This window comes from Ixodes scapularis, unplaced genomic scaffold, assembly GCF_016920785.2.
Source record: "Ixodes scapularis isolate PalLabHiFi unplaced genomic scaffold, ASM1692078v2 PGA_scaffold8__174_contigs__length_109621045, whole genome shotgun sequence".
In the NCBI taxonomy this organism is placed as follows: Eukaryota; Metazoa; Arthropoda; class Arachnida; order Ixodida; family Ixodidae; genus Ixodes; species Ixodes scapularis.
In genome coordinates, this window is record NW_024609883.1 from 95,255,048 (window position 1) to 95,274,042 (window position 18,995).

Consider the following 18,995-nt stretch of genomic DNA (forward strand, 5'->3'; position numbering starts at 1 on the left):
GCGTTTCCCATAGGGGGGCGAGTGTGGCGTGTCAACAAAGGTCATGCTGATGCATTCCCTGAAGATACATCGATGGATGTTTCTTTACTTTCTTGCCGCCTACTTGGACCAGCGCTTGTACTTGGTTCACACTCCACTTTGTGGCACAAACCAAGGCATACGCCGTCCGCACTTTTGGAAGTTCAGACTGGCCCCAGCATCCGCGCGCTCATTGGCTTCCGCCCCGTGACGTCACCAACCTCTCGCCTTTGTCCTCCTCTCCTCCTCTCCAAGCGGCGCGCTCCCCTTTCCACTGTTTTGTCCGCAGAACGGACGCCGTCATACCTTCTTTGTTTCGTAAATACTTATGCTAACCCATTAGAAAGAAAATGTCTGATGTCTGAAAACGTATCGCAGGATCACAGTTGTATAACCCCAGTGTTTTATGAATTCGGATAACTGCCAGGAAGATAGAGGGTTTTAGTAAATTGTTTCGATGACACCGATAACCGTCCCGATAGCGATTGGGGTGGACTATTGTGAATTGTTACCGGTGTTACGGGAACGATTTCCTAAATCGTTCTGTTGTACTATTTAACTCACGCGAGTTACGCCCAGAACTTCCGCGACTTGAATGGCCGGATACTATTGTCGAGGCTCTCACACAGTACCAGGCGTCCGCGAGTAAAAGAAAAAAAAAAGTTTTCCGGCCGTCGTAAATAAACTATGTATCGCAGAAAGATTGGCATCAAGAAGGAGAGTATTGTTTTCTTTGTTGAGCACAAGTTTTCTTTCTCTCCATGGAATAGACCAGGCTTTGCATCATGGAAGAGAACTCCAAATGTATCGCCTTTTCGAACGTACGAATCTATATGTCCGAATCTTATGTTACATATGAGTTTATTGTATGTTTTATACCATAGCAAAGGCTCTTTATAAAAAAAAAACACGTGAATATTACAAAAAATTGATTTTTTTTAAAAGAAAATTGATGTTGAAATTTGTACTTTTTGGGATACCTTTCATATTCAAAGCTATTGTTTCAGATAGCTTAATTTAACTATAACGACATTGTACTGTTGAATAGATATTCGTTTAAGCTTTCACTGACGTATATTTATGCCTTCAGCTTTGCATGTAACAAACGTTAGATCATATAATCTATCGAAATTATTGTAAACAAAAAAAAAAGCTAGATTCTGGATTTTTTAAAAATAAATAAAATATAACACGTTTTATGGATATTCATTTCCTTTACTCTGGTATAAAAAAAAAGGAAATTCGTATGACGATCGCCCAAATTCCGAAATCTGCCTCTGGTCCTTTAAAAGGCAAAAGCCTGAGAGCTAAAAAAAATATGACGTAACAATGATTTCCAGTTTCGTCCTAGTAAAAAAAAAAAAAAAAAATTGGCATGCATACATATTTTATTTAGAGGATTTTGAGACATGACCCCTTCTTTCTGCACGATTTGAAATTAAATACTCCAGATATGAATTCCCCGTTTAGTGAAGCTTTTCTTAAAATTTAGTGTACATAGTCGTTTTTACTGGAGCAAAACGATAACAGGCAACATACCCAAAACTATAAAATCCATGCACTATAAAAGCGGCGGTTCCGGTCCAAACCCTTCGCACGGTGGTTTCAATAAATGCCGTTACTTTACCTGGATGACCCATTTTATTGTCGCAGTGATGCGCTCTTGTGCGTTCACTACAAGTGTTCCTGTATAGCTAGGCTCCCTAGGGGAGCCAGATTTGCGCGATCACGTGAGGAGCCGGATCAAGTGCCGTGTAGGAAAGTCGACGTTGCACGCGCCCCGGCGTATGTTCCCCTGCTTTTGAGCGCGCCGCGCGCCTCGAACGCGCGGCGCCGCTATTCGCCGAATTCAGTCACGTGACGAGCGGGATCAACATGCCGTGCAGGAAAGACAGCGCTACGGAGATGAACGCGCAACTCTGGCTTCCGTACGGAGCCTATAGACGCTTTGCAGCAGCTGTGCATGGACGCCGCCATAACTGACCTTCAGTTTTTGTTTCCTCTTATATCGTTTCTTTCACTTCATCATTACCATAGCAGGCCAGGTTATTGCCACATTAGATTCAACTGTGTCCTTTTTTAAAGCATCGGCCTCTGTAGAGGATCGTCAACTACCGTTTCAGTTGCTCGGCATCTCGGTAAGACAAGAGAAGGTCAGCCATGGCGGCTGTAATTTGGCACGTGTGTAAAGCGTCTACACAGGAACTCAATTCACTACAACTTTCAAATATGCACCAAATCATGCTTGCGACGGTATTGGCTGCGATAGGAATCATACGTAGACGCTCACGGATAAAAAAAAAGAAAAAAAAAGTATTTTGAGTTGGCGCTGTGTCCACGTCTCCAGCGAGAAAACGAGCTTTTTTCATATTCTGTATGCGGCGATCAAGTGTTTCAAAATGCATCTTTGGAGCATCAACACGCAAGGAGGAGTCAAGCTAATCAAAGGGCAGCGTAAAGGAGGCGAAGGGAACGCGCGATGACGAGACGGCCAACCGCACGCCGTCATTGATTGTGGTCGGGTTTAAATAAAAGCAGGTGAGCGCGTTTGAGGGGGTAAACAAACGCTGCGATTGCCTGAAGCTGAGCTGGTTGCTTGCACCAACCAGCTCAGCTCCAGGAAATCACAGCGTTGGTTGCACCAGCGTTGTGCATGTGCATGTTCCTTGTCTCTTTCTATCTTGTGTGTTTCTTCCTTCGTTCAGCTGGCAAATCCCGAAGCACCAGGTGCTCATGGAGCAGACAAAATTGCACGCCGCACAGAGCAACGCGGGATTCTGACATCACGCTGTTTTGATGGCGCTGCTGTCGGCATTGCGCATGCGCAGACGGTTATGATCTCACGCGAATTGGTTTCTGCGCACTCGCAGTGGCGCCCCCACCTAGTGTGGGCAAACACCGACTTGTTTTGCCATGTAGCGCATAGGGGCGAGGACAAGACTGCCTCATAAGAAGTACCGACTAGTTCCTTTTTTTAGCGCGTGTGGTCATTATGTTTGAGACTTTATTGTTGTAGATTACTTGCATGATAACTACGCCATTTGTATTTTCGTCGAATGACAGAAGGCTAGCCAGTCACGCTTTGTGTCCTTTGCCTTTTTTAAAAATTTCTCCTTGTCTCAGGGTTGACATTATGATATTCATGTTGTAGTTTATTGAGTCAAATCAAATTGGACGTTTTTAGTGTTTATACAGTGTAAGGTTGGTCTGCCAGGATGAGGCGACACTGGTTTACACTGTAGATGAGCAATTTTGCCAGTGCAGTACGACTGCTAACCTGGGGTCTTTAACGTGCATCACGCAGTAGTGATACACGACCGCACGCCGGTACGATGCTCATCCAGATCGAAACGGGCAGGGGTGGGGCTCGAACCCAGGATCCCTGGGTTCTGCAGCGCGAGCTTTCGCTCCACGCGCGGCGAGCTGGGTGTGCGCTTCAGCCCACTCGGCCACCGATCCCCACAGTTTATTGAGAGAATAAATGTTGGTTCACGGATTTGCGTTTAAGTGTGATCGAGTGCGTTTCTCTCGTGACCGCTCACGACGAGAGGACCCATTGGCATACTGACGCCACCTATGAGGTAGCCTTAGGACTCTTCCGATATGCCTACCTAGACACTATGTCGCCGCTGAGGCGCTCATTTCGGCACGACAGACGCGCACACGCTTCATTTCTCGCGAATTTGTGTTCTGCACACGTGTATTTCTCAAACCAGGTGTGGGCAAACGCAAACGTTGGGTGAACGTGCGCTCGTCCGTGAGCAGTGCGGTGGTCTACAACACCGAAGGTTTTGTCATGCTTGCGCACTTAGATATACGCGCCTGTTGTGTTCTGCTGTTTCTGTTTCAGTTCTATGTGTCGTCCTACAGATCGCTACTTTCAGAGATCTACCCTCTTTCTTTTCCTTTTCTTTTACTAAGTCATATTAATTCAGTGCACCACGAGATACCGTGTGAGATGGTCGTCCTTCCATTGGCTCCGTAACTGAGACGTCATGGGTCCAAACAAACCGTTGCTAGGGTCGTTGTTATGGACAAATACACGTGGCTAGGTTTTGCCACGAAAACCCGACCGTTCAAAAATCAGGTTTAGGATTTAAACTTCTAAAAATTACAGATATAGAAAGCTTGAGTGTCATATATGCTTCGACAGAAATGTGCCGGTAATCGCTTGTTTCTCAATTATTTCCGACTGCAACTTCCGGTCCTCAAGATGCCTGCAGCAGACGACGAATGCAAGTAGTATGGCGTCTGCCACACGCCCGCCGGCCAAGCCGGCACCGGCGTCTGAATTCTGTGAATAAAGACGATATTCTGATATTGCATATTTTTAAATTATAATGAGTTTCAGACACTTATAAGAATTCATAGTGGGGTGCGATGCAAAATATGGTTTATCGAATGTCCGGACGTCGATGGAAATGATCGTCTGCTGAAAGATCGCATTGCACTCGTGAGAAAAGCACTTCAGGCGATCGGTTGAGATACCAAACTTTGTTTGCGGACTCGCGCTATGGGAGGGTGTTTCGTACCTTCCATGGTTGTAACCATCGCGTGGAAAAAGATTTTTGTAGTTTCTTCAGATTTCCGCAAGACCCCAAGCGCGAAAGAACTGCATAAAAAACATAAGGTGAGTTTATTACAGATTGTACTCGCATCGCGGGTTCAACGGAGATCTTCACCAAAAGAGCACATCCACGGAATTCGATGTATACCAAAGGAAAAAAATACTTCGAAATTGCGATATAAAGGCAATTCTTTAATAAACTGACAATCTCAACAATAATAGTAACAAACGACCTACCTTGACGGCGAACGATTTGTTTTTCATGTTGGCCTGCACTACGCCGGGAATGCACTTCAGGTAGTCGGCGTAAGTGATCTGCCTGACGTGGTTTGATTTTACATTTTCACCCCTCTGAACAAAGCTGGGTTCTTCACAAAAAAAAAAAAAAAAAAAACGCACATTGCGGAGGTTTCTACGGCCATGGCGATGCACTTGTTTTTGTTGCTCGTTTACCGACGCAATTCAATGAAGACGCCCGTTGCAACAGAGGCCAGCAAATCTATCGTGTCGTCTGCTACCAAAGCAAAGCGGAGTGGAATACTTCAGTAATGACTTTCATCGTTGCAATACGACACTGAGACGACAAGAACATCTTCATAATTAGATATCAAGAAGTTAGGTTGCTTCGAAAAAATATTTACTTACATGTAGGCAAAAATCTAGCCTCATGTGGAGTCTCCATGCATTAGTCCATTGCAACGTCCCTAGCAACGGTTTGTTTGGACCCAGACACCATGTTGTGACGTAGTCACTTACGGGGTCAATTGCCGTACGCGTAGCAATAGTGTGTTCACGATCAGTGCCACCAACAAGAACAACTTCTTTATTTTTGAGCACGCGCTCCTTTTGTCTCTTCGTGTGCACGCAGTGTTGCTCCCGATAGCATATGGTACATCCCCCTTTCTCTGAAGGAACAAAGGACAAAACACAAAAGACCAAAGAGCAAAGAAAGTATAACTTAAAAGGGAAAGTAGAAAACAAACAAAACAAAGTTATACACAACAACCACGAGCAGCGCGTGGAGCGGGCTGTACTCGTTTAGATTAGTTCTGCCAAGGGGAGTCCTAATCAAGTGGCCGTGGTTCTGCCTGTTGGAAGCCTTGTATGTAGCCCAGGCGTTGTGGTAGCCTTCTAGGTTTCTTGGACTGACGTCCTGCTCCTGCTGACGCCTCGTCAAGGACGGGTAAGGTTGGTGGGTGAGGCGACGCCTGGTTTCGAAGAGGCTCTGGCGGTGAGGGGGGCTGTGATCCATCTTTTGATGGAGGCAAGCAATCGTCGTTGCCGTCCTCTGAGTCGCTGTGTTGATGGAGATGGAGAATCCTTCCGGTGTCTTTCGAAGATGCTGTCGGTTACCGCGGAGGATCCGGCCGTCCTCCGTGTATTCCCCGCGTTTTGCCAGCAACACGAGTTTTGTCTTCGCATAGGGCGACTACTAATGCGTGGATGCCTTCCCTCTCTCCCGTTCTAAACAGAGCGACATACACAAGAGCGACATACAGAATGAACTGACACGGACAAGCCTTAAGGTGCAACCCCACCGTGGAGGCCGTTTGGCTTCTTTTTTGACGCTTTATAACTTTTTATCTATGTGCTACAGTGATAAAGTTAATGTCAAATGAAAGAACTGCTTTGTGACGCTACTTTAATGTCTCAATATTACGTTTATTAATAGTTGGTTTATTATATGTCTTTTACTAGACCACACGCTCTAAGAAATGCCTGCGCGTCTACTTACTCTCAAAACACTCAAACAGTCAATCTCTGCGATCTACGAAATCAGCTCAGCAAATGATGAGGCGGAAACTCTGTTTAGACATCAAAATTAAGTCTACGCTGTGGCATTACGCAATGCAAAGCGTCATGGATGCATTGCGTAATGCCAGAGCACAGAATTTAGTTTTGAGGTCTAAACGGATGTTCCGCCTCTTGATTCGCTGAGCTGATTTCGTAGATCGCAGAGATTAACTGTTTGAATGTTTTGCGGACAAGAAGACGCGCAAGCGTTTCTTAGAGTGCAGTTTATGATATTGAAAATATTTTTGGTCAATTTATAATGTTGCAATGTCCATGATGATTTACCTAAACGATTTGTTAGATGTAGGGAATTAAGAAAGTAAACAATGAACTGTACAAACAATGCACAATTTTAAGTAAAAAAATAAAGTTTAAAATAGTGCTATTTTCACGTCCTATAAAACGGAATAACGTCAGCTGATGAATATAACGAGACATTAAATTACGAAACATGTTTTGATATAACATTTTCTCGAAACTGCATATCGATAGATTACACGTAAAGTTCAGTATTCAATCAAAAACGTGTCCCATTTAGTTACGGCAAGTTGCAGTTTATAATATAAAATACAGATACGACTCGTGTTCAAGAATAGCTTGATTGGCATTTGTCGTCGTGTGCCGCTTAGAATTCCACGCGAGAGACAAAATTGGCACCCGATTTAGGGGTGTCAGATATGCCTAGATGCCCGCAGTGAGCGAGCCTGAGATGGAAAAACAACAAGCGGAAGGCTGCGAATGGACCGCAGCTGCTTTTACGCGCGTTTCAATGTGCATCGGTATGCTCAAATGAAATACTGTAAACGACTTATTTTTCGCAGGCTCAATAATTCGCGATTTTGGTCAAAGATAAAGTTCTTGAATAATTTGCGGGTTCTCATTTTCGCGACGCCGTGGGATCTCAATATAGATTCCAATGTGTCTATATTTTACCGGAATTGTTCGCGGGACCTATTTTTTGCGAATCGTAGGCGATTCGCGAAATTCGCAAAAACTAAGTCCTTGCGAAAATTATGTCGTTTGTAGTATGCCCCGTGAAAGAATCGCGTTCGAGGTGTCCGCAACGGCGCAACCCAACGGAGGCCTATTACCGAGAAGAAAGCGCCCTGGAATTGAGATTTCCGTTGCACGACAAAAGATCTCCATTTAATCAAGAAGTTTACACGCTTTCCTTTTTTTTTTTTTTTTTTTTTGCTCGTGCGGGATGGCCTTCGTTGGTTTGACCCTAAGATCTGAATTTTGACTTTGCTTTAGCTTAGATCAGGGCGCGGCCAACTGCACGGGCCGATGAAGCTAATCAAGCCGGGCCAAGATTGCCCGGTCATGCACTTCGTTTTTTATTTTTTTTGTGTGTGTGTGTTTGTGCGATTATCGGTTAAACCAAATGTGGTGAATACGCCGTGATAATGTGGCGTTAATGCGAGATTTCCCAATTTTTGTCTTCATATCTTTGATTGCACTCTTATTTACGATAAAACAGGGCATTGTTTTGTTGTTGAACTTCTATGAAAGTATTTTATATTAAAAAGATGTAACATATTAATGCAAATAAAACAAACACGAGGAAAGTAGAGCAGTTGTAAAAGTTATCTTTTTATGTTTCTGGTCGTAAAACACCTAAATACTTGTAGTGACGCTAATTGTTCCACTTGGAATGGAAAGAAAGCCCCGACTCTTCTGAAACGTTTTCGATTTTGTTTTTGTTGTTATGTTTTCATTGCTAGTTTTTTTTTTGTGTTGTCACCGAACAAATTCATCCCGTGTACTCTATACCGCAATTATGAGGATTTATTTAGTTTCATCGCCGCCTTAGAGACAACGAGGCGAATCGCTGGCCTATAGATCCCCAGACGTTCAGTGATCTTAATCACTAGTTAAACATCCGATCTCACCCTTGTGGCACTTACAATCAAGACTGGTAGAACCTGTTGACAATCGTTTGCTGTACTGACGGCTAGCTCCAGGTTAGTTCAGTGAGTCTTGGAGAGGTCTGGGGTCGGTTCCTGGATCTTGGCGTATATTTTCAACGGCGATAAGTCATCTAGAAGGCGAGAAGTGTGCTCCATTTCCGGTATAAGTAAATCCATTCATGCATAAATCTATTCCACCTTGGGAGTTTCCCCTAAGTTTTTCTATGTGCTTCATATCGCAAATTGCGTACAGTGTGTTAACAAGGGTACGGGAACGTCACGTGGTTTGGCTTAGCGCATAATTTCTCGCTTTCTAAAGTCGTGCACTCACGTCCTACTTCCCGGGAAGAGGGAAAACATCTTTAAGTAAAAAAGCATATAAACCAAATTTATTTTATTTAAGGGATTTTTTTTATCCAAATTAGCATGATATGATTTCAGGCACTTTACCTTAAAATAATGATTTCTGCTTTTAAACTCGTGCACATTCATCTAGTTGCCCATCAAAAATGGCTTTTTCATTTAGTTTTAAAGAGCGTAAGGTGGTGGTATGGTCTCAAGAGAAAAGCAGCAAGCTCGTGTAAAACACACCGATTATACTGGCCAATGCAAGATCTACCTTAGATTTAATACTCAGTCTGCATCTCTGTGACTGTCCATCTGTCCCTCTTTCTTTCTCTCCATCTCTTTCTGTCGGCATGTGTGCTTTTGTGAGGACGCATACTTTCTGTGTTTGTTTCCATCCTTCGCATTTCAATTTGCTTACATGGAATGCCGGAGAACTGTGTGAATGAAGTGGAAGGGAGAAAAAAAGCTCCTTTTTAATTTGCTCAGCAGAATATATTTTGCTCATGTTCAGCATGATATATATTTTTATTGTTTTGCTATTTTTTTATTAAATACAAAACAAATGTGCATGAAAAGCATTAAGTCACAAACAAACTATAGATAAAATATATTTATGGTACTTTATTTTCATAAAACGTATTATATAAATCATCACAGTAAAACCGAAGTACTTCAAATCACGACTTAAATTTTGGATAAAACCACGATTGAAACCATTTAGATTTTTATTCACTAGTATGATTTGCACGACCTCGCGCAAAAATTTGAAGATAAAGCATAACCGCAAGTTCACAAAAACAACGAGTTTGGGGTGCTGGGCAGTTTCGAACGCACGCTGACTGCGTCGTGCGTTTCATGCACCTCGTGGCAACCAATCCGGTTAATACCAGTGAAGAGCAAACGTACGAGTCAACAAGAGTCGTCTTCAGTCTTTTTTTATGTGTGATTCGTTGATCAGAAGTAACACCTGGTCCCTCAATTTGGTTGCCATGGTTGCCCCCTTAAAAGGGAGCTGTGCAACAATTTCAGTGCTTTGCTTAAATAATTTGGGAGTTGGCGTCTCGAGCTTTCTGAACTCAACAAAAAAACAAAAAACCGCTTTTTCCTCCCTGTCCTCGTTTTTATTGTAAAAATTGACAAGGATGGAGGTTTTCGGCACCTCTCAACTCCTCCACCATCTTCCGAATCACGTGCGCTGTGACGTCAATGGGGGACGCGCGGGGTTCCGGTAAAGCTCTGTCTCTAGAGCCATCAGTGAGCAGCGAGAACTCACCCACTAGCGATCACGTGACCACGTGCTTGCCCTGCGCTATCAACATGGTGAAAGGAGGAAAGCCTCGTCGGGGTCCGGCCATCCCCGTCTGGCTCTGCCCCCGTCCCCCTCCGGCTTCTAGCGACTGTTCGCGGTATTCGCGACTCCAGCAAAACGGACGCCGCCAAGCGGAAAAACCGGGAACCAGTCGGTCCAGGTCGCTCCGCGCCCCGCCGCGTCTCTGATGGCTTTCGCGGACACGTGCTGTCGGCGCGGGGGCGCGCAATGTAATTTGACGAAGGTCCGAAAATTTCTTAAGTTTGTTTGAGTGTTCTTTAGTGTGGTGAAGCCTCAGTAGATTGTTTCTTTCCATCACGTGTTTGAAAGCCGGTTTACTCCACAACACACGGTCGCGTGCTTTCAATTTTTTGGATGAGGAGGAATCACAGAAAAACGTTTTGATTTCTCGTCTGTCTCTAATCACATTCAAAGTGACGACTGGTTGGTAACTGATAAGTGGTTTCTTTATAAGGATGTAGAACAGTGGACTGAGGTCGACAGACGAAGTGTTTCACTGGAGGGAACACCAATGTTGCAGTCAAGTGAATGGGAAGGTTCGATAGCTGCTTTCCTTGAGTTTGGTTGTGCTCGATTAGCCTCAGGTTAGTTTAGCCACTAACGCCGGCCGGTGCGTTGGCTATTCATCTTAGCGGCTTTTCGCCGAAAAAGACCACATTGAAGGAGTTGGGCTAATTTCGCAATTACTTGATTCAGAAAACCTGCTTGCTGCATATGATTAATGAGGGAAATTATCTGCTTTCAAAAGGTGGGGGACGCGTCTCGCAAAGTTAGAAGCTGTCACGTCATTAGGATCTATCGCGCCTCCAATATTTATATTATAACCCCTGTCGAAGCCAGCAGCAATATACGTCTACATTGCTCAGGTTGACCGGCCACAAAAAATACTCATTTTATCCGTTCAGGATTCGAAGTCAAGTTCAATGCACAGAGAGGTTCTGCGTGAATCTCCAATGAAGACTCTCTTCAGTTTGTCTGCACTCGCCTCCGTTCTACCGGCTAGAACCATTTGGCTAAGTTTAAGTAGTATCTCTCTGTCTGTCAAATATACTTTTATTCAGCAGTTCACCTAATAGTTAGTTAACTAAGTTCATATTTCAACCCGAAGAATATACTAATATCGCTTTAGTGGGACATAGTACGTAATATAATACATAATCCGCATATTCGTCAAAATGACTTCTCGATTGCTACTAAAACCTGAATTGAAATACGAGTATCACTCGCTTAGTGAAGCGCCAGTGAGTTGACATGCTGCTTGGCTCAAGAAGCGCTTGCTTAATTTTTGTAATTTTCCTGCAGCCTGTGTTCTTGACCGAGCACACGACTGGAGCTGTTTCTTGAAACGCGGACAGGCACAAAAGCTCAATTTCGCGGACAGATAAATCGTATGGTCGAGGCATGCGAGTTAGCTAAAACTTACTCTCGGTGGAACAATTTTGTAGCCCTCGCCGCTTTCCATAGATGATCAAAACTAATTAGAGTCTATTACCGTTTCTCCGAAGCCCATAGTTTCGGTTTTGATCGAAGTCTCCGAAACGAAAGTTTGACATGAAAAGAACAAACAACACCGGCAAAACAAAACAATGCTCGGCACGTTTATGCGCACCGGCTACACTTAACAGTCTCAGTTCAAATACCCATAAAATTGGGCATTCAACAAAAGAAAATTTGTTAAATTGAATGCGCCACCCATTCAGGCGGCGCGGCCGACCCGACGCGACCTGGACTCAGCCGCCATGTTTGTTTGGTGGTGGCGCCCCCTATAGGTCGCTGGAGTCGCGAATAGTAGATAGAGGTGACGCTTGTGTTGACCTCGGATAGGTGGCGCCACCTAAGCTTCGTATAATAAAGTTTTGTCGGTGATACCAGGTTTTTGAAGCATTTATATTTATGTTGAAACGACAAGGTTTATAGAAAGGTTACCTTTTATCGAAGAGGTATTTGCACAACTTGCTATCTTTATACAAGTCCCCCATTGACGTCACGCCGCGTGGTTTTCATGGCCGCCGCTCGCAGCTGCAGGTCGGGAAATATTCTAATTCTTGCCTCGCGATTACACGGCGGAATTGCAACATTTTGAAGGAAGGAGATGCAAATTCTTTCAACGTTAAAATCGTTGCACAGCTGGTTTAAAGGGATACTTCAACGAAATTTGAAATATTCCCGTCGTGTTCAAAAATAGGTTGAATATGATCCACAATATCCGTAAATGACAATCGCACGTTTGTATTTTGAGCCTGGTGGCTGTATTTTTCGTTATAAACGGCCCAATCTGGCAAGCGCTCGGAGAAGGCCCAGCGGAGACCACGTGACATCCAACGGAATCGTGACGTAAGTCGTCTCGGGACGAGCAAAGCTAAGGCGAGGCTGACGTCGAGAGGATGGCCTAGTCGTTCCAGCCACCGAACCGGCTGCTTTTGTACGAATTTTGAGTGACGGGTTAATCTTCTGTAATCTTGTAGGGGGACAATAGCGACTTCTGCGACACACAAAAGGCATTCTTGGGAAGAGGGGAGTTCCTCCTAACCCTCTTCTTTCGTCCTGGCCGGAGGCGAGACAACCTCCGTCACTAGCTGCCAAGGTTCCTAGACGGGCATTACAAGCGAGGCGTTAGCGACATCCACCAGGTGCTCTTTGCTAATCTTTTAGTTCGTTTTAAAATTCCTTTTCGTGACTTTTTAACAAGATATTGGTATGTTCGATGTGATACTGCTGCTTTGAACTCATATAGACCAAAAAATGAGCGCCGAAATTTCGTTGTAGGTGAGGCAGATATACTCAAATTCAGACACAAACTATACGAACATCACGGCGGTGATGATATTTCTATGTTTCAGGTGATGTGCCGCAAGGTTCCGTCCTCGGCCCCCTTGTTTTCCCCATATACATAAATGATTTCGTTAACAATGTCCAGTCATCCCTAAGGTTGTTTGCAGATGATTGTGTCATTTATCGTGTAATCTATTCTGATACTGATACGTCTTTTCTTCAGACTGACCTTAATTCCATTACTAACTGGTGTGACGTCTGGAAAATGCGCCTTAATGCCAGTAAATGTAATGAGAATTTCACGGAAAGCTGCCTGTACTTACTTTCCTCAATACAACATTGGTTCTGCCCTTGAACAGGTGACATCGTACAAGTACCTAGGTGTCCATATAACATCTGACCTCTCCTGGCAAACTCACATTAATTTTATTACTAACAACGCTAATCGCATGCTAGGTTACTTACGCCGCAACTTTTCAAGGGCTCCTTCATCATTAAAACTACTACTGTACAAGACCCTCGTTAGATCCAAGCTTGAGTATGCGAGTTCGGTGTGGGACCCATGCCATGAATTTCTAATTAATCAAATTAAATTCGTACAAAATCGTGGTGCACGTTTTATTTTGTCTAATTTCTCACGTTTTTCCAGTGTATCATCGACGAAACTATCTTTACATCTTCCGAGTCTTTCATTGCGTAGAACATTATCTCGTTTGTCCTTATTTCACAAAATTTATCATCACAACCAGCATCTAAGTGAAGACCTTTTTTCTGAACCATCGTATGTACCCATCGAAATTATCATCACCGTAAAGTCACCGTTCCTTTCAGTCGCACGAAGCTCTTTTTATATTCTTTTACCCCAAGAACCACTAATGACTGGAACCACCTGCCCACCTCCATCGCCACAATCGCAGACGCTCCTCAATTCAAGTCTGCCATTGAAAACTATTATGTTAATATGTGTTGAATTCTATTCTTTTGTACTTTCGTTTTCCCCCCACTCCCTTCTGTAATGCCGTGTGGCTTTGAAGGTATTGAAATAAATAAATAAACAAATAAATAAATAAAAAAAGGTCTCGACATTTTAGCTCAACAAAATCTACACGAGCGAGTTCCGTGCCCAGCGGTGGCCATCAATTTCTCGACCGACGTCTCATCAACAGATTGTTTCGTATACCGCGACGTTCCACCGACAGTTCGTTTCATCGAAGAGTTCTCAGGATCGTTTCATCGATACACCTTGCGACGTTTCGTCCAAAGCGGCTGTCCGCGCACATCGCCTCTATCTCCGGCCTCCGGATGGGCCTATCTGGCCGAATCCTTGCCAGTTGCGATGAGGGCTGATGTAAGCTCGGGCCGCCTCCATAGGTTCTAAACGCATGCCTCCACACTCACAGCTGCTCCGACTCCCCCCCCCCCCCCCTCCCCTCTGCCCCCCCTCCCATTCACCCCTCCCACCACCCATGAGGCTGTAGCATGTTGAAGCTGCACTCCACAGGCGACGAGGCGCCACAGGCTAATCCGACTCGAAAGACAAACCATGTGCGGAAAGTGCCAGCTTCAGGCTATATCGCGTTGGAGCCTCCGCTGCGCTGTGACTACCGAATCGCTCCTTGTCGGCACTTATTAGTGTCATGATGTTAGTGTCACGGTGATTTTTGGCCAATATGTGCGTTCTCACTAATAGATCTCCAAAGATTCTGTCAGACTGCAGCCTACATTTCTCTGCACCGCGCGTCGTCAGTTGGTCATTGATATATATATATATATAGAGAGAGAGAGAGAGAGAGAGAGCAGAGATGGCAGCAATGACATTACTGTATGTGAATTACAGTAATTAAATTAATTTTTGGAGTAATGAGTAATGTAATGAATCAGTTCTCTTGCCTAGTAATTTAGCAATATATTGAATTACGTTCAAGCATTAGTTTCGAAAAAATTACTCATTACTTTTTTAATTAATTTTGTCCTAAATTAGAAAATTTGTTTGCAAGCTTTAAGAAAGAAGAGAGATATGATTTTGCCGGGTAAAATGCTGTGAAAGAGCAACAAAGGAAATAATCCTTTGATGCTCTTTCGGAGGGAAGGGAATGCAGAGGGAACGGCCAGAAGGCATGCATGGACAAAGAAAAAAAAATGTCCGCCCTGCTACCATATTCAATGCCACCGCGCTGACTGTTTTTAGAGCGCAGCTCTTAGGCGCCCGTTTCCGGCTTGAGCGGCGTTGCCGTCGGCGTAACCACGCGGTGGATTATGGGTAAATTTCCCCGCTAAATTTATCGGAAAAATTTCCCCGCTAAATTTAGCGGAAAAATTTTCCTGCTAAATTTAGCGGGAAAATTTCCCCGCTAAATTTATTGGAAAAATTTCCCCGCTAAATCTAGCAGAAAAATTTTCCCGCCGAATCTAGCGGAAAAATTTCTCGGAGGGGGGGGGGGGGGGTCACGTGACCCCCCTCCCCGAGGTCACGTGACCACCCCCCCCCCCTTTCTCAGTACCCTGTTAACTAAATCTTGTAAGAACTACTTTGCGCAGAACCTAAGCAATGCGCAACACTTGCTTTGTGTTTTTCTTCTTGACGTGACAACGCGTATGCTTTATTTGCAACTCCAGATCCCGAAATGTGTTAATGTAGTATATAAATTGACCTTGATTAGCCTAAAACAGTATGCGAGACCACAGGATTAGTCGCGTCGCATCAGGATCCTGACGAAGTCCTACAACCCGGTTTCGGCAACTTGCACTGGCCTCTTCCGAATTCCGACAGTGACGTCCTTGGCTTGGAGCAGTCTAAGGCGATAAAGAAATTCCAAAGGAACCTGGACAAAGATTTCAGAAGAGTTCTTAAAAAAGGTCTCTCCATCCAAAAAATAGCCGCCGCACGTCTTCACGCCCGCGCAATTTACATACCTTCAATCAGCGTTACTAAAACACTCAGTTGGGAAACGTACCATTGAAACTTAGAACGCAGGGCGTCCATCGAAACCAAACTAAATACGATAACAGCGCCACCCTTTAGCGACAAGTCAAAACATGAAAGTTGCTTTATATAGCTACCGCGAGATGGCGCCACCGGCCCTTGCGCGATTGTACTTGAACCTATACGTATAGTGGCTAGCTTTTCTGTGTACTTTCGTCCCCAGCCACCTAATAGGCGTATCCGGTATGGGCGACGAAAAAATAATGCACCGTTTCAAAAATAATGCACCGTTTCAACCTGCAAATAGTAAAAAATAAAGGGGAGGTAAAACGAGAATGTGTGACGGTTACGCTTATATCCTAAATGCCTTCTATTGGCGTGGCAAAGGCAAAACAATGTTTTCGCCCATACTGGAAGTGACGTCAATTCAAGAAGGCGGCGCACTTGCAGAAAAGGTCTATACGTGCAGCCGTGTATTTACCGGAGTGACCGGTGCAGGAGAAATGGCTGTGTTGTGATCGCTATAGGGAGTATTCACTGGACGCCATATTTGTGGGTGTTGTTTAGAGCGCATGCTCAGAACGAGCTCACATCAATAGGCTGCTAAGACCGGCACTTTCGATGGTGGGGAATGCACGTTGCAAAATAACTGTGGAAGCTCGCCATCAGCACGCGCTCAGTATTCGCGCACACAGCTATGGCCGCCAGTGAATACTCTCTATTAGTTCAGTTCTCATGTACAGAACGGAGCCATTTTCTGAAAGGAGACTTTTATGGCAGTTTCCCAATTGAGTTCTCTAGTAACGTTGCATTCAACATCACTAGTTGAGTACTAATTGAGCACTAGTAACGTTGTTTTCTTTGTGCCGAGTCCTTGCTTCTTGCAGAGAAATAGAAAGAGAAACGTAAAAGTCAGCGCTGTGTTTTTTTCTTGCGTCCTACCCTTTTGCCTTCGTTTGTAACGTGCAGTTGCCGCAGACATGTGAGCGACGCGACGCGACCGACGCAATGACAACTGGCGGGACGGCGGGAAACTGAGCAACGTATGGATGGCGAGAAGGGCGGAGGAAGGAGAGCCCTAAGGAGACGACGTCCTGACCCTGTTAGGTCACCGCTCGTTTATCCAGTTAGTTAAAATACCGGAATTTCCATAAGCTTTTTATACGCTTTATTCTACGATTCAACTGAACTTTTCTGGACACTTCCACGAGAAGGTCCTGGTACCTTCCACGAGGTTTTTATATAAAATGAATGACCCCCCTTTTAGGCTGGAGACGCCCTTTAAGCTGAATTCACACTGCTCGTACATCGAACAAAAGACACGCTGTTTTGTGCAGACAGAATGGCAAAATTATCTGCGGTTATGCCTCAAGCACGTTTGGAAGTGTTACCATCGTTGATTTGCATGGCCTACCTTCTTGGACGTTCCGTGGAATAAAAAGTTCTCGAAGAAATATCAAAATTCCATTTGATTTGCGTTTTATGATACCCAGGCAATTACGTTCCTCGGTAACATAACGATTTATTGTCGAGAAAAGCTAATATTGACAATTTCATGAATGTGACACATAAAATTCAACGCAAAAAAAAAAAAATATATATATATATATATATATATATATATATATATATATATATATTTGTAGAGCTGTGGAATAAAAACTATAGGCGTCCGAAAGTTTAATCGATGTTTCATGACTATCATCGAAAGTATTCCCATGGAGCATTGCAAGCTTTGTTATTGTTCATTTGGAAATTATCATTTTATTGCATGTGCCGAGGCGTTGATGTACAAGACAGTTGGGGATGTACGCTTGAAAATATGTCTCGGAACAATTTCTGTATGACCAGTTTGACAGGTTCGTCATGCAAGGAAGAAACATGTATCAGGCGGTGTCTGCAATCTTTTCTATGATGTATTAGTGGTGCGACCGGGGATTTACGGAACCGTTGGACAAAATCAGTCAAGCCAGTCGACTCAACTACGCGCATTCTGAAGAAGTCCATCGGTGTATTACACTGCCCGGTTACGCACACAGGGAATGCCACTCATTGCTTTCTTTGAATCACTCCAGCCAATGGGAAGGGCGATCAGTATTTGGTACCAATGGCTGACGGAAGGGGCAGCGTCCATTTTTTTTATTTGCCACGGGGGTCGCATGATTATTAGGGGGCCATGCTGCTCCAATACCTTATTGGCCTAAACTGAACGAACAAAACCGGCTGATTTCTCATTCGTCGGCCTCGAGGAACAATCACTAAATCTCCTGTTGCAATCCTTTTTCTTTTTTTTTTTTTTGCGAGATATTTTACGTGCTGGGTTGGCATGAATTGGTTGGTTTATGCCGATGCAACTTCTTGGTTTAGATATTGAGTGGGTTCATTGATTCAATGATGTTAAGGGAAGTCCAAAAGATGGAGAAAATTCGCGTCAGAATAAATTGACTTCCGCCTTAAAAACAGAGCGAAATTCGCGCAACCAGGCAACTGGTCACCGCTCAAAAAAATCCACTTGGTCCGATGTTCGGTCCCGTATCTTCTTTGAGACAAGCGGAGTGCTATATTAATTTTTTTAGTTGCAAATACACTCTCAAGAAAAAAGGGTGTCAAAAGGCGTATCGTTACACCCCCTGTCCCATATAATACACCCCAAAATTTCAGTTCGACATACAGCGCCCTACAGTCAAACAGGCGGCCCGAAACTTTACGAGGGGCTTGATAGCCATGTGGTACAACATTTTAGATAGCTAAAGTACGTATCAAAGAGCACATAAAGAAAACACCCAGTTTTTACAGTAGGGCCAAGAAAACCCCGATTATTTTTTCTTGTTGTCAGTAAAACGTACATTGGCTATTTTAATAAGAAGTATCACGCGGCTATCAAGCCCCTCGTAAACTTTCGGGCCGTCTGTTCGTCTGTAGGGCGCTGTACGTCGAATTGAAGTTGTGGGGTGTATTATATGGGACAAAGAGTGTAAGAATACACCTTTTGACACCCTTTTTTCTTGAGAGTGTACTCTCAGGGCCCCTAGGAGCTTTAAAGGGGGAGTGGTTGGTTAGTGCGTCTACCAGTTCAGCTAACCAGGACATGACAATGAGTAGAGCAACCGAATGTCAACAGTTGCCACCAGTTCTCATCATTACCACCGCAAGGGTGAAATGAGACGTTAATGATTGATATGATAATTTTAGGAAAAGTCTCCGACGGGGATAATAAGACTAAATGAACTTCCACCTTATTCGGAGCGCCACTGGCGCCCTCCATGAGACTGAAGATCGCCGAAAAATGGTTAAATTTCGTTCGCTAACTCATGGCCAGCTCCTGCAGTGGTT

At 44.1% G+C, this 18,995-nt stretch overlaps 1 protein-coding gene across 1 annotated transcript in view; it reads right to left on the bottom strand.

Moving 5' to 3' along the window:
* Nucleotides 1–15,459: 15,459 nt before the first annotated feature.
* Nucleotides 15,460–18,995, bottom strand: part of LOC120839941 (cytochrome P450 3A9) — a 35,887-nt gene continuing 32,351 nt past the window's right edge. The window contains exon 14 of the mRNA XM_040210342.3: nt 15,460–15,561. Within this exon, the coding sequence (XP_040066276.1) occupies nt 15,460–15,561 (102 nt within the window). The remainder of the gene's footprint in view (nt 15,562–18,995) is intronic.